General features: G+C 43.1%; 1 protein-coding gene across 5 annotated transcripts in view; it reads left to right on the top strand.

Moving 5' to 3' along the window:
- The window catches only part of AUH (AU RNA binding methylglutaconyl-CoA hydratase), a 69,460-nt gene that overhangs the window by 8,508 nt on the left and 36,010 nt on the right, over nt 1-24,942 (top strand). For all 5 annotated transcript variants that reach the window (XR_012084376.2, XM_078386209.1, XM_072992383.2 and 2 more), the window contains one exon: nt 5,600-5,686. Coding sequence is in view for 4 of the 5 variants with exons in the window: in XM_078386209.1 (XP_078242335.1) it covers nt 5,600-5,686 (87 nt within the window). In the remaining variant the exon portion in view is untranslated. The remainder of the gene's footprint in view (nt 1-5,599; nt 5,687-24,942) is intronic.

Genomic DNA, 24,942 nt, shown 5'->3' with positions numbered 1-24,942 from the left:
TCTATCTTTGATAAAAGTCTAAAAAGTCATATTGTTGTGACTTGTGTTGCTGTTGATCAGAGGAAGAGTTCTTATAAATACCATTTGCAGTTTTTCTGTGCATCTTCTTGTAAGGTGTATCCCCCAAGTAGCCACTTATCTGTTTATGGGGTATTTTCTTTGGGATCATTCAGTATCTGTTCTGTCCCATAGTCTGGCTATCCAGCAAAATCGTAGTATTTGAAGGGGGAGATATTTTAATTAATTAGGCTCCCTTCTTTCCCTTTCAGCTGCCATCAGAATGTGCAGTTAGTTTTCAAGCTTTAATAGAGGGATAGATTTGAGCTTTTTAACTGAACACTTATCTAATAACATTTGGCGAGTTAGGCTGAGAGTTCGATTTTCCCCACTGTACCTCTTGGGAGAAGAGTCAACTTGTGTAGTTTTAGGCAATCAGCGTAGTCCCAGAGTGTCCACAAAAAACTGGATTGTTAAACCACTTCTGAGTACTCTATGCCTAGAAAACCCTGGGAAAAATAATTGACAGTACATAATTATTATTTCATCTAGCAACACTGAAGTAATAGTGATCTCTGTTAAGATAGGTTTTTCACTGCTTGGATTAACTGGACATATGGAGTAGTTTTGCTGTGGTATGAGTGGTTGGTTTATTTTGTTTCTTTTAAAATTTCAGTTTTGTTTCAGTTTTTTCACTTGTTAAGCATGCTTTTTATGTTCTTTTGGCAAAAGAAAAGCATACTTAGTGCATCACCAGATTTTTGTCGTCTTGGGTTTTTAATATACGTCTTAGCTATTTTTGTAACATGAGTGGGATGATTATATGAAACATTTGAGTCACATTTAATTATGCATACACGTACATTTGGTCTACAAAGTATAAAGCTTCCTCTCCCCCCCCCCCGCCTGCCCCATGTGGACAAGTGGTTTGTTTTTAGACTAGATAAAAAGATTTAAGAACTATTATAGCTCAGTGGGTAGGATTGCTTGGCTGCAGAATCAGTGGTAGGGAATTCAAATCTTTCCTGTTTCTCTTGGGAGACAGGCAACTGAGATTACCTGGAGTGTGTATGGTCTTCGGGTTATGCCCTTGCCACCTGGGTGGCCTTGGGCAAGCTACCCAGTCCTGGAATGCCATTGGAAGGAGAGATTGGTATACCACTTCTAAACGCAGAAAATTGTATGAGCATCACCGTAAGTCAGAAATGACTTCCCAGCACATAATTATAGGGCTTCCATACGTGGAGGTGATTTAACAGTACACAACAAGAAGACTTAAGTAACTGTCTTTTTTATGCATTAAAGATATAGAAGTTTGTAACAGCTATAATTTACTGCAGTTTCTGAAGTGAAAAATAAACATGACATTTGATACAAAATCTATTCAGTTGGATAAATGTTTTCAAGTTTGACACTCGTCATCATGCTGATTCTTTGGGAAGGCCTTATTCTTTCCCTCTTATGTTTGTATTTAAAACTAATTGTTCACAGGTTTATTCTGCCACATTAACAGTTCAGGAGATACATGGACATATTTATGCCATCAAGGTTTTCATGGTTGTTTTCAGTTACTTTAGACTAAGAAATATTTTCTAAATGAACAGCAACACCCATCAGGTAGACAGTTTTGTTCATATTCTGATCACCTTTCCCTGTCCCTATGTGTCATTCTTTTAGAGACTGGCTAAAATAAATGCATCAATGCATTGGTGTAACTTGGAGCAGCAAGTAGCTGCTGATTAATAGTGCCCACTTAAATTCCTGGTTGCGCTCTGAACTACACAACACATTTCCCCCTAGGAATTCAGTCAGGGACTTCTTAATTAGCAGCTCTTTGCTTCTTGGAGTTACTCTAGTGCACATAAATATTCACTTAGCTTCTGGCCTGAGAATAGCATATATCTGTTCTATCAGTATGTTTCCTTAAAATCCGTGTTTCTTAGGGTAGGTAGGTCTGACAGCATAAGCCAACGAAAAAAAAAACAATACTGTATTTAAAAGTTGTATGCTATCAAGTCAATTCTGACTTATATAGACTGTTTCCAGGGTTTTCTAGGTAGAGCAGTGGTCCCCAACCTTTTCCAAGCTGCAGTCTGGTTGGAGGGGCGGGGTCTGTGTGTGTGTGTGCTCTCATGCATGTGCGCATGGACGGGGCACCCATGCACGCAGGGGCACTCATACACACATGGGCGAGTGGGTGGTGCACCTGTGCGTGCGGGGGGAGTGCGTGCAGGGGGGCTGGAGATCTATCTGCACAGCCCGATCCTGCCAAGGCTACAGCCTAGTACCAGGCTGCAGATTGGAGGTTGGGGACCCGTGAGGTAGAGAGTACTCAGAAGTGGTTTACTAATCCCTTCTTCTGGGGGGGGGGCATCCTGGGACTGTGCAGTTTGCCCAAGGCCACACAAATCGGCTCTTCTGGGATGCAGCCAGTTATCAATTTGTGGAAGTCGTGTTGTACAGTATAGTGGTGCCATATATTTTGCACAAACACAGTAAACAAGATTCTACAAGCAAAATCAAAAGATGGGAGGCCGAAACAAAAACTTATAACTATTAAACTAGACCTCAGATCAGTACAGTGGTGCCTCAACTTACAAATGTCCTGACTTACGACCATTTCGAGTTACAACCAGCTCTGGCTGCAAAATTTTGCTTCGAGTTGTGGCTGGAGCTTCCAGTTACAAACAGAAAAAGGCGGGAAATTCAAACTGCTAACCGTTGGTAGGAGAAGAGACTGCTTCTTTGTAGCTCTTTCGCCCCAACGGTTAGAGTGAGGGTGACCGGAGGAGGCTTTGGACTGCCTGGTAAGTTAAGGTGCTGCTTTCTGCTTTTAAAAAAACTGTTCTGGGTGGGTTTTGCAGTGTGGTTTTGGGCTGGGGGGTTATGTTTCTGTGCTGTGATGAGTCTTGTGGGGTTTGGTTGTTGTGGGTTTTTCGGGCTTCTTGGCCGTGTTCTGAAGGTGGTTCTTCCTAACGTTTCGCCAGTCTCTGTGGCCGGCATCTTCAGAGGACAGCAAACTGTCCAGTTTGCTGTCCTCTGAAGATGCCGGCCACAGAGACTGGCGAAACGTTAGGAAGAACCACCTTCAGAACACGGCCAAGAAGCCCGAAAAACCCACAACAACCATTAGATCCCGGCCGTGAAAGCCTTCGCGAATACCTTGTGGGGTTTGTTTCTTTGTTGTTGTTTTTTCTTCCCATTTCTGATGGGCCTTGGGGGGTTTGTTTGCTTTTGGGGGTTTCCCCCCATTTCCGATGGGTCTTCGGGGGATGCTTGCTTTCCCCTCAGTTCCGATGGGTCTTGCATGCTTCACTTGCTTTCTGCTTTGCTTTTTTGCATTTCCGATGGGTCTTGCACGCTTTGCTTGCTTTTCTCCCCCCCCCTTCGGCCGGAACGGATTAAGCACATTTCTGATGGGTATTGCAGTGATTTGTTTTTAGGGGTGGTGGTGATTTCTTTCTTCAAACGGAACGGATTAATTGCATTTCAGTTCATTTCAATGGGAAATGATGTTTCAATTTGCAACCATTTTGAGTTACGACTGGAGTTCCGGAACCAATTAAGTTCGTAAGTCGAGGCACCACTGTACCAAATTTGGCACAGATGTATAGAAGGTTTGCTCTTGCCAAATTCAGGCGTGTGCAAAGGGTTTTCAGGTTGTGAATTTTTTTAAAAAAAGAATGCTATTCTACATCCCCCCCCACACACGCAGAACCAAGCTTGCTGAAAAACAGCCCTGACAATTGCTTTGTGTTTGGGTAAGAGTGGTTAAGGGCCTCCTTGAGGATTTTTAAAAGCGGGTGGAGTTGGGTGCTATCAGCACACTGGTGGTACCAGACCATAAAATTCTGGACAGCCTCTTTCAGGTTTTTCATGTACAGTATATGTGAAGTAGTACGGGGAATCATGGAACCCTGAGACACTCCACAGGTGAATGGTCAAAGTGTTGAACAGGAGTCCTTCGGTACCATTCACAAAGTGACACCATGCAAGGGAAAATCCCAGAAGCTGACTCCTTTTTTCATCAGTTAACCACTTCTCACCCAAACACAAAGCAATTGGCAGGGCTGTTTTTCAACAAGTGTGAATAGTAGTGAGCAGAAGAGGGGGTCTTGTAGGCTGTCTTGACTGCTGCCATTAGTTTTGTCAACATTCAGGCTGTCCCCTGCTACCATGTTTCCCCGAAAATAAGATAGGGTCTTATATTAATTTTTGCTCCAAAAAAAGTATTAGGGCTTATTTTCAGGGTATTTTTTTCATGTACATTTATTCAAATACAGTCATGCCATCTTCTGGTTGTTGCACAATGGTGGAGGGCAGGGTTTCACTTAATTAGGGCTTATTTTGGGGGTAGGGCGTATATTGCGACCATCCTGAAAAATCATAGTAGGGCTTATTTTCAGATTAGGTCTTATTTTCAGGGAAACAGGCAATGTAAAGCTTGGCATCCTTTTTCCTGCTGGCATTGTGGGCATGATATTTGCAGCAATGTTGGGCCATCTCCTAGCTTTTTGAATTGTCGACATAGAGGCACAATATCCCACATTCATAAAACATTTTTAAACAATTGAATAATCTTCCTTTACAGGCAACAGGTGAAAGACTTGTATATACTGTATATCCTTAGGCCTTCCCTATGTGATTTATCATCTACCCTTTTGAGTGTTTCAGTGTCAAGAGCATGCCAATCTCCTTGGCTGCAAGCTGGTTTGAAACCAATTGTTAGTGCAGGTATAATGGTGTGGTATGTGAATATGAAAATGGAGGGGAAGAATGCATTTTCTTGATAGGATTAGATGGGTGGAGGAAGGACTGCATGAGATATAAAAGACACATTCAATATCCTAACCACTTCTAGCGGATTTGAATTATGATTGCATTAGGATTTTAAATACAATATCAATTATCTCTTTTTAATCTGTCTTAAGATGTCTAGTATGTTTTAGGTTCTTGCTAAATTATTAATATATTTGTTTATTATTAACACATGTATGATTTTGTGAAGCGGATAGTAGCCATTGATGGTATAAAGAGGGCTAATCATACATGTAGGTTTTGCTGAAAATGCCCATACAGTGGTGCCCCACTTAATGATTACCCCGCTCCACAACGAATCGGCTTAATGATGAGGTTTTTGCTATCACTTTTGCGATCGCAAAACAATGTTTAAATGGGCAAAATCTGCTTGACAACGATCGATTCCCTGCTTCAGGAACCGATTTTTCGCTGAACAGTGATCTAAAAACAGCTGATCGGCAGCTCTCAAAATGGCTGCCCGCTGTGCAAAACAGCTCCCTGCTGTGTTAAGGACAGATTCCTCGCTATACAGGTGCCACAAAATGGCCGCCCTATGGAGGATCTTCGCTGGACGGTGAGGTATTTCGCCCATTGGAACGCATTGAATGGTTTTCAGTGCATTTCAATGGGCTTTTAACTTTCGCTTGATGACGATTTCTACAGTGATTTTGCTGGAACGGATTATCGTCGTCAAGCGAGGCACCACTGTATTGCTTTTACATAAAGTATGAATGATGCCATTATTGTTTATTTGCATGGGTGAAATTTGATTATGTGTATAATCAGAAAATGTAACTTACAGGTGCGGACCTTAAAGAAAGAGCCAAAATGCACTCTAGTGAAGTAAGCTCTTTTGTCTCAAAAGCAAGAACAACGATCAATGAAATGGGTAAGTGAGAATCTCATTAGCATATTAATAATTGTCATTAAGTCTTGATATGTTATGGACTAGCCAAGGATGCTAGTACTTAGTTTTTAAATAGGGATATAGTGGTGTTTAAAAGTAAAAGTTATAGGTAAGGTAGTTACATGCAGATAGTTTTTTTAAAGTAATGGCTGTAATGAAATTACATTTCAGGCATAGAATAAAAAAGTACAGTAGTTAGTTCATGGAGTAAAAAGTCATTCCAGTGGTTTAACACATCACGTTTTCGACTCACTTAAAAAGTTACTTTTAAAAATGATTTTAAGGCAGTTTTAGAGACATTTGAACAAGACCTTTTCTAATTTCCTTCTATTCTCTTATCACTCCTTTTTAAAGAAAAAGATAAGAGTAATGAAACATACTGAACAGCACAAGAACTTATACATTAAGTTAGTTTTTCAACTTTGCAGTGTGTGGCAACAGTGGATTAATTTTCAAACTATCAATTAACAAAAATGAACTTTCTAAATTCTGGGAAGTAAGAATTATGACATTTCTTAAAGAGAGTTAATTAATTAATTAATTCAATTAATGATTTGAAAGTGTGTTTCCCCCCTGCCAGTATAGAGAGTACAGTGGTGCCTCGCAAGACGATTTTAATTCGTTCTGCAAAAATCGTCATCTTGTGAAAAAATCGTCTTGTGAGGTTCCCTATGCATTGGTCTAAAAAAAAAGTCTTGTGAAGCACGGTCATAGAAAAAAAGTCTTGTGAGGCACCATAGCGATTGCAAAAAATAATCGTCTTACAGGTTTTTCGTCCCACAAGGTAATTGTCTAGCGAGGCACCACTGTACTGATTTTGCCAGTGCACTGTTTACACATATTTCTATTGGTCTTTGACAAATGAAGTGGACAAAACTCTTGAATGTTGCTTGTGTTCCATAAAAGGATAGATGTGCTGCTGTTCAATAGAAAGTCCAGCCTAGTGGCTGGATCTAGCCTGTTTTAAAAGGGATTGTGCACCTGAAAAATCCTTTGTATAGTTTAGAAGTACTATATAACTCTACACTAGCCCAGGATTTCTATGTCACAGACATCAATGCCATAGTTAAAACTTGTAGAGACTACAATAGTCTGTTGTGTGGGACTACTTTTAAATATCCTATGAAATTTTCCTCTAGGGTGGATGCAATAGCTAGGCTGCTAACTGTAGCACCATATAGAGATACGTATTGTTACTTTGATACTGAGAGATCTGCACTGGTTGCCAGTTGCTTTTTGAGTCCAACTCATGCTGTTCATTTTAACCTTTAAAGCCGTAGTATGTTGGGGCTTGGCTGTCTAAATGTCCTGTTTTGAATTTGTCCGTATAATTCATATCTTGAAGCCAATTTGAAAGATATACAGGATAGGGGCTTTTCCTGTACTGCTCACAACTTGTGGAATGAACTTTCGTTGGAATTACATGTAGTTCATGCTCTCATTGCTTTTACAAAGGATGTGAACAGACACATTTTCAATTTTGTTTTTAAACATATTTAATGATTGTTATGATTAAATAGTTTTAATTGTTTAGCTGTTTTCCAGATATTAGTTGACTGCTTTGAACACTCTTTTTAATTGGAAAAGTCAAATAAAAATAAAGAATAAAATATGTAAATGAACTTTCTGGGAAGTTCTGGGAAGTAAGGATTATGGTATCTCTCAAAAAGAGGAAATATATTTAAATAATTAATTCTCTCTTATGAGTAAGTGAAAACAGCTTCACAGAATTCTCCATGTTGCTTATAAGCAATGAAATATGTGTGTAGGAGACAGTTTTCTAATGGAGACAGGTGAAAATTTTGTGTCTATTTGAATTGGAGAAAAAGTTTCTCAGAAAGCATTTTTGATGTTGAATGAAACAACTACCAAAACGTCCTGTTCAGAAAGAAATTTCCCAGCTAGCACCAGGGCAGGAACTGTAACCAGGGGGTGAACCACTATAATAATGAGTTTGGGTGGAGGTAGGCTTGTAAGGTGTGTATAAGTCAGGTAGAAGTCCCAAACGGAGGAATTATGGGATTTATAGTCCAGGAAATCTGAAAATCCCGTTTCTACTACTTGCCAAGGGCATTGCTTGGTTCCACGATATTAAAACAGTACAAAATGGTTAAAACAGCCCCAAATTTGTATTATCTAGTTGTTGTTATATTTTCTGATTTCATTCTATTTTATTACTACTTTTTACTACTATTAACAGCTCTGAGTCACATGTAAAAATTACAGCAGCATACATCTTTTTTCTAAAGATAAAGAATAAGCCAGCATATTGAATAAGCCATATGTTGATTTATTCAATTTGCTGGCTTATTCTTTATCTTTAGAAAAAAGATGTATGCTGCTGTAATTTTTACATGTGACTCAGAACTGTTAATAGTAGTATGTATGTATTATGTGCTATAAAGTCAGACTCTAATAGGATTTTCCATACAAGTGAGATATTTAAGGAGTGATTTTACCAGTGCCACCCCAACCCCCAGTGAGTCTCTATGGTGGCATTTTGGAGCCAGGCCTCCTTGATCCTAGTCTATCATTCTGTTCATTATACCACATTGGTTGTTGCACTGGGTCCTATCAATATAATTTTTATTTAGTTAGTTCTATATTTAAAACATTTATAGCCTACCTTACATAAAAAGAACTCAGGCTAGATTGCAGAGCCCAATAAAATGATTTCAAAGTTTTTAAAAATTAAAATTTATCAGTTTAAAATGCAAAATTAAAACCTGTATGGGCCATGATTCTGAAGCCCCAAAGGCTCTAACAAATAAGTATGATTCTGATTTTGCACCAAAATGATGCCAATGTTGGCACCAATTAAACCTCCAGGGGCTGGGCATTCCACAGTTGGAGATGCTACAGCCAAGAAAGCCCTCCCCTAGTGAGCTGTTCTCAATTGTGGGACATGGAGGTGGGCTTCTCCAACAGATCTTAGTGATCAGGCAGGTTATATATAGAGAGGTGCTTCTTCAGATATCCAAATCCCAGGTTATTTAGAGGTTTGTAAGGCATTGTCAACATATTGAACTGAGACTGGAAGCATATTGGCAGCCAGTGTAAATCCTTCAGAACTGCTGCATACTGCACTTGTTGCAACATCTGTGTCATCTTCAAGGGTAACCCCACATCTCCCAATGCTACTCTCCCTAGATAGGAGTGGAGGCACTCCCATTCCATGGTTCCTGTCCAAGAGGTTATTACGATTGGTGGTATCAGAAGCTGCCAAGAGGTCCAGGAAAATCAGCACACTCTCATTGTCTTTAACGTGGAGCAAGTAATCTGTCAGGGCAACTAGAGCTGTTTTTGACACCAAACTCTGGCATGAAACCAGACTGAAATGGTTCCAGAGAATTAGTTTCCCCAAGAATGCCTGAAGTTGCCTGGCTGCCACATACACAAGTACCATGCCCAAAAAGGGGACATTTGCAATGGAGTGGCGGTTGTCACATACCTCTGAGTCCAGAGAAGTCCTCTTCATGAGAGAGTGCATCACCACCTCTTTCAAGATAGGTGTTTCACTATTAGAAAGAAGAAACTTGTATTTCCGGAGTGAACAATGGAATGGCGTGAGGAGAGGCAGTCACAGAGTAATTAGCAAGTCCTTTGTTTGGAGTTTGGGATGGAAAATTCCAATCATGCTATAAGGAGGATGGTTGAAACCACATCTCCTTAGCTGACTTTGACTCACCCCATAGAAGCAGACTCAGCACTGATATCTGCCAGGATTTGAGACTCTGACCTACAATGTTTCTGCAATATCCATGAAAGGATGATGCCCCGCCTAGGAAGTGAGATTTTACTCACAGAAGCTTGCAGTTTCTGTGATTTTTTAAGTGGTTCAACAAAGGTATCACCTTACTCCTGCACTAATAGAAAGAGTTTCTCTTTGAATGCAATCCTGGGTATAAGCCCACTGAAATTAGTAGTACTTAATTCTGAATTAAAATGTAGAGAATTGTACTGCTGTAGAGTTTGAAAATCAGGAGCCTTGTGGTACAGTGGTTAAACTGCAGCAAAGATTCTGCTAACAACCTGGGTTTGATCCCAGGCCCAGGTAGCCAGCTTGAGGTTCACTCAGGCTTCCATCTTTCCAAGATCAGTAAATTGAGTGCCGAGTTTGCTGGGATGGCAGCAATGTATAGCCTGCATAATTAAATTGTAAAGCATCCAGAGAGAGCTTTAAGTACTATGGGATGATATCAGCACACTTTGGTTTTTTCCCTTTTTTTCTTTCCTTTTTCTTTCTTTTTTAAAACTTTAGTAGTATTTTAATGTTTGATTCATATAGTTGTAGCCATACAAGTCAGCTGAGCAAGTAGAAAATTTGCAAGATCCTTATTTCCTATGGAATATGTTGAATGAATTGACAATCAGAGAATGGAATTTCTCTTTTTTGGGGGTTGTTTAAGTGGTTCATGCTTGTAATTAGGTTTAAAATTAGAAGTATATTATAGTGATTTTTTTTAAATAAAGTAGTATTTGAAGGTATTACTTTTGTACTATGGCCAGATTATCTTTAAAGATGGTAACTTCTCTAAAAGTGTGGTCCTTTTTCTCTTGCAATGTAGACCATAGTTTAATGTTTTTTGCAATTCTCTAAAAATTGATTAGTTATATATTATAAAACAGATAATATATAAGTGTTCAAAGGCTTTATGTTACATAAAATAATGTGTTTTAAAATTATGAAGTTGTAATATGACAATGAATGCTTGTCTATATAGAAAACTTTGAAGTGTCTGTTTTAGGAGTAAACCAGACTCTCAAATCTGTTTTCGAAGGTGTATGTAAAGAAGTAGCCATAAAGGCACTATTTAGTGCTAGTAGTTTGATGTTTGAGGCCTGTGTTAAGAATGTGCAGTGCAAAGCATGTTTTAAAAATTAATTTATAACTCAGTTCAGTACTTTGTCCTAAACTGAGAATACTAGAGTGCATTCTAATGTTGAGAACCACTGTAGCAATCACTATTCCGTAGTCAGAGATGTATAGGAATGCTCCCAGAATATTGCCTGACCAGTCAAAACAGCATTCCATAAGCTGTTACTGATAAGAGTTTATAACTTTTTTAATAAACATTTTATTAGTTTTTCAATCTATCTACATTAGTTTGTGCTTGTCAAACATCGTGTTACATATTTTGCTTACAATTATTTGTTTTTTACATCTCAGTGTCTTCCCAGTTATCTCCCAAATTCCAAACATCTTTCAAACATTCAAACCATTCATATACAGTGGTGCCTCGCTTAACGATTGCTTCGTACAACGAAAAATTCACTTAACGATGGCTTTTTCAGAGTGATCTTGTGCTTCACTTAACGATTTTCCCTATGGGTGATTTTCGCTTAACAATTTTGGGACCATGCTTCACTTAACGATGACAGTTTTAGGTCCCCTTGTTTCGTTTAACTTTTTTTTTACAGCCCCGTTTTTGCTATTTTTAAAATATTCTAAAATGTTTAAAAATGTTTAAAATGCTTGGAATCATTAGTGCACCTAATAAAACCTTCGTTAACTTAATTTGGCTTTGTTCTGAGTCTTTTTGAATTTTTTTGTGAATTTTTCCCCCCATTGAAATAGGCTTCAATGCATTTCAATGGGTTTCGCTTAACGTTTTTTCCTATGGGGATTTTCGCTTAAGGATGGTAATCCGTTCCAATTGGAACGGATTATCCGTTTTTCAATGCATCTCTATGGGAAATGGTGTTTCGCTTAACGATGTTTTCACATAGCGATGTTTTTTTTGGAACCAATTAAAATCGTTAAGCGAGGCACCACTGTACATATTTTGATATATAATATGGCTATTATCATAAAATTACTTTCATAATATACAATATTCTCAAGTCTTCTAATAGCATTCTTATTAAAGGTAGTTCCAGATCCATACTCCAGCTCTATATCTAATTCAGTTTACCCAAAATGAAAGACCACCATATTACATCTTTATCCTGATCAGGGCTCCCTCATTTCAATTCAATTCTACTTTTTAATATAAAGAATACTGTACAGTATACCCTTTTACAATTCTCGATGTTAAACATATACATGTTTTCCAACATTTAGGGACCCCTTCTCGTTTTTCCCTTTTTCATCTTTCTAAGTAATTCCCTCTCATTTCCTTATTTTCACTTTGTGTTTTTGTGTCTCTAAGCATTATGCCATCTTTCATGTCCTCTGGAATTATTTTGTGCGTCTGGTTTATGTCCACTAGCTCTTTAAGCACTTGGTCTATCTTTGATGGATTTTCCAGGCTTTTTTTGGTTAATTTTACTATTTTTGTCCCCTTGTCTTCCCTTAGTACTCTCCTCTGGTCCAAAATTGAGGTTTCTTTTAGGTTGGTTTCCTCCAGCTCCTCTTTTGATTGGCATACATCATCTGGCACATTTCCTTCTTCATTGTTCTCAATTGCTTGTTGACTATACTTTTCCCGATGTTGATTGGATAATTTTGCCTCTTGGTAGTGGGATCTCACTATTTCTAGTATTGTTTGAAGAACAGATTTTGTTTCCTCCCAAAATTGTCCTTGTGCCATTCTGTTCCAGATGCCCAAAAGCTTAAGCCAAAGTTCAAGGCCCCCAAGTCTCACAGTCCAGTTCGATGTAGAATGCAGTGGTTGATGGCCTAATTTCCATGGGTTTATGCCAGCTAGTCAGTTTGACTAAATAGGCCTGGACCAAAATTCAGAAGCACCAAGTCTTACAGTTTGTAGCCATGTCCTGGTAGCCTAATTCCCACATTTCTGCATCGGCAAAAACTGAGATTCCAAATCTCTGGAGATAGTTCCAAAAGGTTCACTTTGGGCCAAGGTACCGTTTAAAGAAAAATCCACTTTAGAGTTAATTTTATCCAGCCGGGCATAAAAAAAATCAAAGAGAAATGAACAGGAATGTTCAAGGTCAGTGTTTCTAGGCGTTATGTCAAAAGAGTTCAGGTAGACAAAACATGAGTCGAAACTTATCTAGTAATAACTTATGAGAAAATTCCCAAATTATAATGTTCTTAAAGTATTTTTAAATGTATTTGAATGAGTACAGTAGTTAATTCCAATTAATCTTCATAATATTTTTAATATCAACTATCCTCTCTCCAGATTATCTGCCGCTAATAATTCATGAGAGTGATAGAAGGTTCTTTTTCCTATATATAGGAATTGTAATGTCCAGGGGTAATCACAAGCAATTAGTTATCTCACCCGTAGTAACGTTGATGTTGTATCGCTTGATTGTTGTTCTCATTAGTCGGCTGCCGACGACTTGCAAGCAAAGGTTTGCTTGTTTCTGCCCGTTGGCTGATTAGGGAGGTTCCTGGATTGAACGGAGGTGACCACCGTCTCCCCCGTGATCAACAGGCTCCCCCCCCCAGTTCACCACCTCTCCGGGGTGGTTCCGACACCGTATAGTGTCCCAAGCAGGTCAGAATTTCAGCCCAGGGGACAGAGCTCTGTCCTTCTGCTGCTGTCTCATCGCTGCGTCAAGCCGGAAGTCGAGAGTTGATAACTTTTGAATAGGTTTTTGAATCAGGACCATACATGCCAGAGTAATAATAGACAGTATGGACATCTCTGTGCCAAATTTGTAGAATGTTGGACAAGTACTATATTTTACCATGTATAGGCCCCCCAATGTATAAAATGACCCTAATTTTGACCCTTGACGGAGGCGGAGGAGCAGTTAATGGGCAACTGCTGCTCCATCTCCTGCTGCTGCTGTCTCCGTTGCCTGTCCAATTACTTCCTCCAGTGCGATTGCTGACTGCCTGCCGGGGCTCACCTCCAGCTCACGTCGCTGCCTTGTCCCCTGCCCTAAGGAGATTGTGGGAGGAGGTGTTCTGGCAGTGGCAGCAGGAAGAGGCAGCCGAGCGCGCGTGTGTGCTTGTTTGCCTCCGCCTCTGCCTCCTCCACCAGAGGGGACAAGGTGGTGACATAAGCTGAGCCTGTCAGTCCCAGTGGAGGTGGTGATCGGGCGGGTGGGGAAGGCAGCAGCAAGAGGTGCCCGAGCGTGTGTGAATGCTCCTTCAACTCTGCCTCCTCCTGCTGCTGCCTCGGGGCCACCAGAGGGGACAAGCAGTGAGCTCCAGAAGAGGCAATTGGGCAGCAATGGCGGCAGCAAGAGGCATCCGAGCGCATGCGCGCAACTTCTTCCTTCCGTGTATAAAACAACACTCAATTTTTCCTCCCATTATTTTAGGAAAAAGTGTCATTTTATACACAGAAAAATACGGTACTTTAGATTTCTAATTTCAGTCTCAAAAACCTTTCTAATCCTCCGTGACCTCATTTTGCTTCCATTATTTCATGGCTGCTAGCAATTTGGTAGTTATTTTTGAAACACCTACCACTTCTTCCTGAAAAGGAAATGATTCCTGTGACTTTAAAAAAAAATTCAAGCTGATTTGTTCTGTTTTTTTAAGAAGATACAGGACCTTATAGGTGTTTGATTTATATATAAAACCTTTTATATACTCTGGTTGTTCTGGGCAAGATGGTTAACCGGACCATCATCCTCACTGCAGAGGGGGAGAGGGAGAGAGGAACCACAGAGGGAGGGGAGGAAGCACAAAGAGCATAGGGCCATAAAAGAGGGAACAAGAGAAAGGAGCCATAGATAGAGATGGAGAACTTCTCTGGAACATTTTGTGGCTGCAGGAATCCAAAGCAACTCTTCTCCTTTGTACATTTCATTCTTGCTTCCTCAGAGGAATTGTAGCCTAGGCCCTAGACCACCCACTGGCCTCTTCCAGTCTAAATCTGGTGTATTACATGTTGTTAATCATTTGCTTTAAAAGCCAGGAAATCCAATCCTTCAAAAACTCTGGTTTGAACATGGGATATTGGTTCTGTATACACCAGGAAACAGTTCAATAGTGCTTTGCAATACTGTGCCTGAACTTCCAGCAGGAAGAAGGATGCCAAGCTTTACATAGCAAGCCAGATTGAATGCTGACAACACCAATGTCAGTACTCAAATGGTTTGCAAGAACTTGTCTCGTGCTCAATACCATTCACAGACACCAAGCAATTGAAAACCCCAAATCCTGACTTCTTTTTTCCATCATTTCACCAAAAACACAACACAATTGCCGTGGTTGTTTTCCAACATGTTCTCTAGCTATTTACTGCTTGGGGCAATCAGGCTGCTTAAAAATTTTTTCTCTGTTAAGTATGGATACTGTATCTGAGCTAGCATCAAATGTCTGCTTGTAGTCAGTAAATCACATCAGCTGATTCAACAGAACAATCATACATGTAGGTATACTGATCCTTGATCTGACTTCAAGTGTGTGCAATGGGGTGACCTTCAGATTTCAGTTTGTGTGCTTTGTGGCTTCAGAGAACAACGTGCTTACTTTCCATCTGCACAAAGAACTCTCCTTCATTTAGCTCAGTGGTTCTTAACCTTTTTGAAAGAAACGCCCCCTTGAGCCATTGAGGAAGTTATCATCGCCCCCCTCCCTGAGGTGATGAAATCTTACCCACCCACCCACCCACCTACCTACCTACCTACCTAGTCTTCCTCCCCACCCGGGTGTGAGGCAGCGCTTCACGGGGCAAGGATGAGGACCCAAGAGACCCTTTCCTTCCACCTGATCCACACTCAATGTTCCCCTAAAGGAGGAAGGCGAGACATGGCAGGTAGAAAGAGCTGGATCATCTGGCAGCAGCAGCAGCACCGGATCTACTGCCAGCACTGCGGCTGCAGTTGCCTTCACAGGTTTGGCTCACTCCAGCGCCCCCTACCGCCCCCCTTCTGTTCTTTCGCCCCCACACCGCCCCTTTTCGTTCTACCGCCCCCCTGAAAAATGAAATCGCCCCCTGGGGGGCATTATTGCCCACGTTAAGAACCACTGATTTAGCTGACCATTGGTAGCAGGAGAACTTGACTTTAGTAGGCTCTGGTTGGTAGCTGTTACTACTGATCTAATCTTAGAATCTGAAATGCCATCCATGTGCCAAGCAAAAAGGGATGATGCATAGATTTCTGTGTTAGGGAGGAGTCCAGGGGAATAATTGACATTATTTGTTACTGTATGAGACTTTTCATGGTAAAATGGTAATTCAGGAAGGGGGAAATACATCATAGATGTCAACAAAGACATAGGTTCCGCAATGCCAAAGTCTCTGACCATCAGCCAGCATAATTTAGAGGATTTGACTATCCTTCCAATGATTCAAGTAGAGCACCAATAAACATTATTTGGCAAAGAAAGATGCGCACTGCACATATCCCATGGTGATTTAAAATCAGAAGGTCAAATATATTGCACTATCTCCATTACATAAATGATCTGCCTTAAACATGATCCCAGCTCAGGTATTTACTGGGAATAGAAAGTTTGTCTACTCATGTGACAAATTGTATGTCTTCACAGCACCTCGGTATTGTGAGGCATGACAAAATGTGGAATATTATTCGTTGATATTCCTCAGATTGACACGAGCCATATTATATTAATAACAGTAATTTAATAGTTAATAACTCATAGTTTTTATAAGTGGAAAAGAATAGGCTCCTATTCTAGAATTTCCTTTAAGCTTCTTAGAACTGAGGTAAGAATAGTTGTCAAACAGTCTAGCTGATGGTTAATTGAGGCTAACCATCAAACAAAACTAAATCAACTTCAGTTTCATGTTTGATATTTATTCCAGAGCCAGGTAAAGATAAGTTCAGAAATAGTCAGTTGCTTTAAAAATTAATTAAACTACTATGAGGTATCTAAAATCATCTTCAGGATTCTCAGAATGACTCATCAGTGCAGCTGGCATGTAGGGACTTTACCCTGGTCTAATCTTTCTTGGGTTATTACAGTGTGTTAGATGACAGAGATATGAAGAGAAATGCAATGAAGATTTATACTTTTGCCACTACTTTTCTGTCGGTACTCTAAGAATATCTTTAGAAAACTAGTTGCTAATTGAAATTGGAAGTACCACCTCAATTGTGCTGTTACAAACATCACCCAATATTTATTTATTTTATTTTATTTATTTAATTTATATGCCACCCACAATATCCGAAGGTCTCTGGGCGGCTTACAACAATTAAAATACAGTAAAAAAGATAAAACAATTAAAATACAATTAAAATATATACTCTAAAAATTGCCATCAGGACTCACAGTTGATATTATTTCAATTAGAAACCTTCTGGAACAGGAAGGTTATGACCTGGCACGGAAATTTCATCAGCGTTGGCGCCAGACGAATCTCAGTTGGGATGGTGTTTCATGGTCTGGGGGCAGCTGCAGAAAAGGCCCTTAGTCTACAAGCCATTCTTTTTACCTCCTTGAGGGATGACTCTTTCAAAAGGGCCCCCTGGCTAGATCTTAACTGCTGGGTAGGTTCACATGGAAGGAGGCGGTCCTTCAGGTATCCAGGGCCCAAGCCGTTTAGGGCCTTATATGTCAAAACAAGCACTTTGAATTGGGCCCAGGCAGAAACTGGTAGACAATGTAATTTAAACAAAATTAGCCTGATGTGTTCCCTAGCAGCCCCACCACTCACCAGCCACGCAGCTTGATTCTGAATCAGTTGCACTTGCCGGACCATCTTCGAAGGCAGCCCCTCATAAAGCGCATTGCAGTAATCTATGTGAGATGTTTCCAGTGTGTGTGTAACTGTCATGAGCCTCTGCTTGTCCAAGTAGGGCCATAGCTGGTATAATTTCCACAGCTGAAAGAAGGTGCCTCTGGCCACTAGGTCCACCTGGACTTCCAGAGTTAGATTGGGGTCCAGGAGCACCCCCAGGCTGCAGACACTGTCCCTTAGGGGGAGTGCAACTCTATTCAGGGCAGGGAAATGGCCCTCTGGCCTGTCTGGTGAAGCACCCACTAACAGCACTTCCATCTTGTCTGGATTGAGTTTCAATTTATTAACCCTCATCCAGTCCATTATCAGGTCCAGACACAAGTTCAGCACCGAAACCGCCTCACCTGGATTGGTGGGAAATGAGAGGTAAAGCTGAGTGTCATCACCATATTGCTGATTCTTCAGCCCAAATCTCCTGATGACCTCGCCCAGCGGTTTCATGTAGATGTTAAACAGCATGAGGGACAGTATCGAGCCCTGACGAACCCCATGACATAAACGCCTTGGGGCAGAGCAGCTGTCCCCCAGCACCACTCTCTGGACATGGTCAGTCAGGAAGGAGCGGAACCACCGTAAAGCGGTGCCCCCAACTCCCAACCCAGCCAGCCTATCCAGAAGGACACCGTAGTCGATGGTGTTGAAAGCTGCTGAGAGGTCCAGGAGTATCAACACACTCCCCCTATCTCTCTCCCAGCAAAGGTCATCGTACAGGGCAACCAAGGTAGTCTCCGTACCAAAGCTGGGCCTGAAACCTGATTGAAATGGATTCAGAAAATCCATTTCATCCAGCAGCGCCTGGAGTTGCCCAGCCACACCCTGCTCCAACACTATGCCCAAATAAGGGAAGTTCACCACTGGTCAGTAGTTAACCACCAGTCTTGGGTCCAGGTTAGGCTTTTTAAGGAGTGGCCGAATTACTGCCTCTTTCAAGGTGGTAGGGACCGCTCCCTCTCTCAAAGAAGCGTTCACGGCCTCCTGGACCCAGGTGTGAACCCCCCTGGCAGATCTTCCAGTTAGCCAAGATGGGTAAGGGTCAAGTGGAGTGGTGGTAGAACGGACAGATCCAAGCACCCTGTCCACATCCTCAGGTCTCAACAATTGAAACTCATCCATTAATGTTTGACCTAAGCACAGCACACTGGATACATCCTCTGATTCTGCAGAACGATGGAGTCCAACCCACTGCGCATTTGAGTGATTTTTCCCTCAAAATGAATGGCAAACTCATCACAGAGAGCTGATGAGCAGTCTGGGACCTCCACTGGATTTCCTGGTTGAAGAAGATCCCGAAAACAGCTCTGTTGTCACCTGAAACAGCTCTGCTGGACGACATTCTGAGGAAGCAATACAACTGGAGAAATATTGCCATTTCGCTAGCTGTATTGCTACAAAACAGGCCTGATAATGGATAGTGTTCAATTGGACTCCCAGCAGGATTTCCTCCACCTGCGCTCCAGCAGTCTCCCCTCTCACTTCATCGCCCTCAGTTCAGAAGTATACCAAGGAGCTGTCTGGGCTCTGCGGGCGAGGAGAGGGCACTTAGGTGCAATTGTGTGAACCGCCTGGGTCATCTCCCTATTCCATAGGGCGACCTGAGCTTTGACAGGAGCGCCGACTATATCAGACAGATAATCCCCCAGAGTTTTCAGGAAGCCATCCGGATCCATTAGTCTCCTAGGGCGGAGAATCTTTATAGATTCCTCACCCTTGCACAGGGGAGAAGAAGCTAATAGACTAAACTTGAGCAGGAAGTGGTCTGACCATGACAGTTGGATCACAACCAGCCCCTCCACATCCAAACCACCATTTTCCAGTCTCATTGAGAAAACCAGGTCCAAGGTACGGCCCTTCTCATGTGTTGGGCTGATGACACATTGAGACAGCCCCATGGTTGTCATGGCAGCCATGAAGTCCTGAGCTGCCCCAGTCAAGGCAGCCTTGGCATGGATGTTGAAGTCCCCCAGCACCAACAGCCTGTGAGTCCTCAACACCAGGTCCGAGACTACCTCCGTAAGCTCAGGCAGGGAGATTGTTGGTACGCAGCAGAGTGGGCAGTACATCAACAGAATCCCTAATCTGTCTCGTAAGCCCAACACACAATACAGGCCCTCAAGACCTCTTCTCAAAGGGATAAGAAGTCTGGACAAAGAGATATAACTCCTATAGACTATAGCGACTCCCCCTCCCCAACTCTCGGAGCGACATTGGTGCTGGACCAAGTACCCAGGCAGACACAGCTGGGAGAAGGGAACACTACCCTCCTCTCCCACCCAGGTCTCAGTAACACATACCAGGTCAGCACCCTCATCCAGAATTACATCATGGGCAGTCTTATTTTGTATTGACCTGGTGTTCATAAACAGCACCATGTGGCTCAAGAGTTTGTTGATACGGTTACCTGATACCATCTGGTTGGGGATAGGACTAGAAGAGAGGATAGATATAAGATACCTAACCTCTCTTCTCCTACATGGGCATGTTCTACCCCCACCACCATTCCTTCCCCTACCCAGCACTACCTCAATGGCTGCCTCCTCCAACACCCTCCCCACTTCCTGTTCCCTCAGACCCACTGTCTCTACTGTATATAAGCTGATCGCAATTGATAATCACAATAAAAACCCCTTCTAAAGCCCCTCCTCCCCCTCCCCAGCCTGTTGAGGAGGAGGTGGGGCAGCCAGAGGCAGCAAGGGCCCAGTCCTGCAAGTCTGAGGGAATCCAAACCAATCTCCCCCAGGAAGGCTGGCAACTGGCAGCAGCACAGCCACACTGTCTCTCACTCAATGCCTGAGGGACAGCAGATGATGAAGACTCCCCCAAAGGTAGGAATGCAGATCTGGCAGGGCTCTGGCTTATAAAGCCCTTTATCCCCTTTGAGCCAGGTGGCTGATGTTGAGGAGGAGGTGGGGCAGCCAGAGGCAGCAAGGGCCCAGTCCTGCAAGGCCGAAGGAGTCCAAGCCAAACTGCCCCAGGAAGGCTGGCAACCGGCAGCAGCACAGCCACACTGTCTCTCACCCAGTGACAGGGACGGCAGATGAAGACTCCCCCGAAGGCAGAAATGTTGGTCCTGCAAATGATACAGTACTATTGTTAACTAGCAGTTTAGAAGAGCAGCAAAAGTTACTCAGTAAAGTCAGTGAAATTAATGATGAACAATATAAACATAAATGTTAATGAAACAAAGTTCATGGTAATCAATAAATAACAAATACCTCAAGAAATGCAATTAAAGATTGAAAATCAATGTATAGAGAATGTTGACAAATTTCACTATAGCGGCTTGGAATTTGGTTGAATGGTCATAATAGTAATTCAGTGCTGTCTAGTTAATTCTGACTTACAGTAACCCTTTTCGGGGTTTTCTAAGTAAAGGATACTCAGAAGTGGTTTACCAGTCCTTTCTTTTGGGAGGGATTTTTGGGACTGTGCCATTTGCCCAAGGCCACACAGGCTAGCTGGGCGGTGCACAATGTGGAATTGACCTCCCATCCTCTGGCTCCATACCCAGATGCCTAAGTCACTGATCGTAACATGCAATAGACGGATCTAACTAGAAAAAGGGCCCCACATAGGGTAATTTGGAAGGAGAATCAAGAAAAGGCCTTTAAAATGCTTAAAACTATTATTTGTGAGTTACCCACCCGGTTCACGCCTGACTTCTCTATACCCTTCACTTTATACACGGATGCCTCCGATCGGGGTCTAGGGGCGGTATTGGCACAAATTAGGGAAAATGTAGAGTACCCCGTCCTTTATCTAAGTAGAAAACTTACGCCCAGAGAGCAAAGGTATGCGGTTATAGAAAAAGAGGCCCTGGCCATTAAATGGGCCACTCATAGTCTACGGTATTACTTGCAAGGGGCTCCTTTTCACCTGGTGACGGATCATGCGCCGCTGCAATGGTTGGAGCGTATGAAGGATACAAATCCCCGGCTTACCCGGTGGTACCTGGCGTTACAACCCTTCTCTTTCTCAGTAAGGTATCGAAAGGGGTCGGCGCATGCTAACGTTGACTATTTTTCTCGGCAGGGTCCGTGGGCGCGCGAGGATGAAGAGAGTGCGGCCCTCTCGGATGGGGGGGTATGTGAAGGGAAAGACCAGAAGCTCCGGGTCTTTCTCGTAGAGCCGACTCTCTTAAAGACTTCCAAAATGACCCAGACTAGTCCTCCCACCTCCCCTGGTAGTAAGAAAGAACAAGGGGCCGTCGCACAGGAGTCAGGAGGAGCACCACCGGAAGGGAAGGTGTCATGTGCGGTGGATACCAGTGACTTGGAGGAAGCACTCAAGGGGTTAATGGCACCCGGTCCGTATAAGGAAGAATTGGAGGGAAGAAAGGAGGAGGGGTTAAAGAGGGAAGAAGGAGGGCTGGGATATATAACGGTGAAGCGGGATGATATCCCCGGTGGTTGGGAGATGGTCTGGATAGAGGATCTGTGGACCAAGCGTTGGGAGCAGGTGCGTGTGCCTCGGGAGGAGGCTGAAAGGAGACGTAAAAAGGGTCTGATGCAGAAACCTTCTTACTGGGGGGAGACTGAGGCCAAGCTCTGGCGTAGGAAGCTGGCCGAGGCGAAGGAGGCGAGTGAAAGAGAGAGGGCGGCCAGGCAGGCATGGCATATAGAAGAGCTGAGGAAGATGGGCTGTTACCTGGTCCCTGGAGTGCCTCGCCAAGAGAAGGAGACCTCTCGTGGGGGTGGATTGGAGATGAAGAAACCCTCCCATTGTTGAGTCCATTTGACCGAGAAGAAAAGGACAAGTTGTTGGGGGAGGTCCCTGTTGGACCTTGAGACTCTGAACCTGTTAAATCTGTTTTTGATACCTCATGGATACCCTTGCCCGAGCCTGTTGCAGGACAAGAGAACAAACCAGAATTGCCGGTAAAGAATGACGTTCCGTTTATTCCAGTTATTAAAGAAAAGTTAACAGCAGAGAAAGCAGTGTCGACTCCTTCTTGGGAAGAGCGGGAAGCCCCAAATAACGAACCCTCACACCAGGTTGAGGATTTTGTGTCTTGTAACAGGACCTTTTTGGTAGTGGCACCTGTTATTGAACAGTCTTGTCTGGGAATTAGTCATGTGTCATTTCAAGTCAGCTTTTGATGGCTGCTGAAAACAATTTTTTTAACAGAAAGTTGGACTGTGTATCAATAGTTGATGGCTGGTGCAATGATTTGGGTTTTTCCAGAAAAAGTAAAACTGGAAAAATTTCTGATGCTCTAAATAATGTTATCTTATTTAGCATGTTTGGTTTAAATATTCAAACACATAGTTTTATGTAGAAATTGTTTTATTAGAATATTTGTAATATAGCATATATTTTCTTTACATTTAGCAAAAAAAAAAGTGACCACCTGACACACGCACACTACTTTTAAGGACACATATCTAAAGAGAGTGGTACTTGATATATCTTACATCAACAGTTTAATTCTATTTTGCTGAGTTGTAACTGTAGTACCTTCAGCTTGCGCTAACTTTAGAGATCCATGGGTTTTTGGAAGTGAGCCATCAAACTTGGTATACCAGTTGCTTGAGTCTGTTACCTGTTTTTCTCCTGTTCTTCAACCGTTTTTTAGTTATGCATACTTGAGATTGAAATACAGTGGTGCCTCGCTTAACGGGCGCCCCGTTTAACGAAGAATCCGCATACCGATGCGGATTTTGCGATCGCAAAAGCGATCGCATTACGATGTTACCTATGGGGAAAAATCGCTTTGCGATTTTCCCCATAGGCACCATTTTCCCCCAGCTGACCGGCGGGGGCATCAGAAGGACCGCGGGAGAGGGCTCCCCTGCGGTCCTTCTCAAGCTCCCGCCGGTCAGCTGGGGGAAAATGCAGGTGGGAGCTTGAGCGGGGAGGCCTCTTCCTCCAAGGAGGCAGCGGCGGCCGCTCATCCGAAGGCCAGGCTCGCTCCTCCCGGGCCGTGGAGGGGGAAGGGGGAAGAGAAGGAGCCCCGGCGCGGCCGGGCGCTTGGCTCCTCCTCCCCCTTCACCTCCTCCTCTTCAAGCCGGCAGCCGGCTGCCTTGTTGCTTCTGGGCTGTGGAGGGAGAAGGGGGAAGAAAAAGACCCAGCACTGCTGGGCGCTTGGCTCCTCCTCCCCCTTCACCTCCTCCTCTTCAAGCTGGCAGCCGGCTGCCTTGTTGCTTCCTGGGCTGTGGAGGGAGAAGGGGGAAGAAAAAGACCCAGCACTGCCGGGCGCTTGGCTCCTCCTCCCCCTTCACCTCCTCTTCTAGCCGGCAGCCGGCTGCCTTGTTGCTTCCTGGGCTGTGGAGGGAGAAGGGGGAAGAAAAAGACCCAGCACTGCCGGGCGCTTGGCTCCTCCTCCCCCTTCACCTCCTCCTCTTCTAGCCGGCAGCCGGCTGCCTTGTTGCTTCCTGGGCTGTGGAGGGAGAAGGGGGAAGAAAAAGACCCAGCACTGCCGGGCGCTTGGCTCCTCCTCCCCCTTCACCTCCTCCTCTTCCTCTTCAAGCCGGCAACCGGCTGGCTTGTTCCTCCCAGGGCGGTGGCGGCGGCGGCAGGGGAAGGGAAAGGGCCTGGCGCTTGGCTCCCCCTCTCCTGCTTCTGGCTACTTTTGAAACACCCGCCGGCGAGCTGGGGGGAAATGCCAGCTGATCGGCGGTTCCAAAATGGCGGCCCACTGTTTTCTGGAGATTCCTCGCTTACCGAGGCGGCGAAAATGGCCGCCCCTATGGAGGATCCTCGCTGAACAGTGAGTTTTTGCCCCATAGGAACGAATTAAACAGGGTTTGATTCGTTCCTATGGGGTTTTTCTTTCCGTTTAGCGATGTTTTCTTACAGTGACGTTAATCCTGGAACGGATTAACGTCGCTGTGCGGGGCACCACTGTATTTTCTAGCAGTGTCTTATATTTCTTTGCTGCTTTTTGTCTTTTTTGCATGATTGTTTATCCTTAGTTTGTATTGAAGTATTGCCATTTTGTTAAATGTCACTTTAGAGTAAAAATAAGCCTCTGACCTGATTTGGAAGCTATGGATAGTAGGCATGTTGAAATGGAAATAGCAAAACCTGCTATTTTAACATTGCTTTCTCATTCTGAAATTATAGTTATGTGTTTTGCTTTGCAGGAATTCCAAGATTGGCTTCTTCCATATTTTACCTTGAAATTTCTGTTGCAGGCCTTCATTTACGTTGAATGTACTTGCAGAAAGAAAACATTAATAGACTTACCCTTTTATAAAAGCCACTAGAAACTTGTTGCTTATTTGAAATTGGGGAAAAATAATGTTTAAAATCAGGTCCTTGATTAATATAAGTATGTCAAGGCATTTTTCATCTTAGGTGATAAACCTGTACAATGCCTTGGATCCATTCCAGTCAGGCTTCAGGCTTCGCCATGGCACGGAAACGGCATTGGTTGCCCTGTTTTATGACCTATTGAGGGAGGCCAACAGGGGCAAAATGTCTCTGCTGGTCCTCCTCGATATCTCAGCCACCTTTGATACTGTCGACCACAGTATTCTCCTGGGGAGGCTCTCTGAGTTGGGAATCGGTGGCCTGGCTCTTACCTGGCTTGGATGACTGTCCTTCGAGAGTGCAGATTGGAGAGAGTTTTTGGCTCCGAGGAGCCTCAGTTGTGGGGTTCCACAGGGCTCAATTATCTCTCCAATGCTATTTAACATCTATATGAGGCCACTG

Source organism: Pogona vitticeps, chromosome 2, assembly GCF_051106095.1.
Source record: "Pogona vitticeps strain Pit_001003342236 chromosome 2, PviZW2.1, whole genome shotgun sequence".
Lineage (NCBI taxonomy): Eukaryota > Metazoa > Chordata > Lepidosauria > Squamata > Agamidae > Pogona > Pogona vitticeps.
The sequence above is the reverse complement of the archived record's forward strand: the minus strand, read 5'-3'. Positions and strand labels throughout refer to the sequence as shown.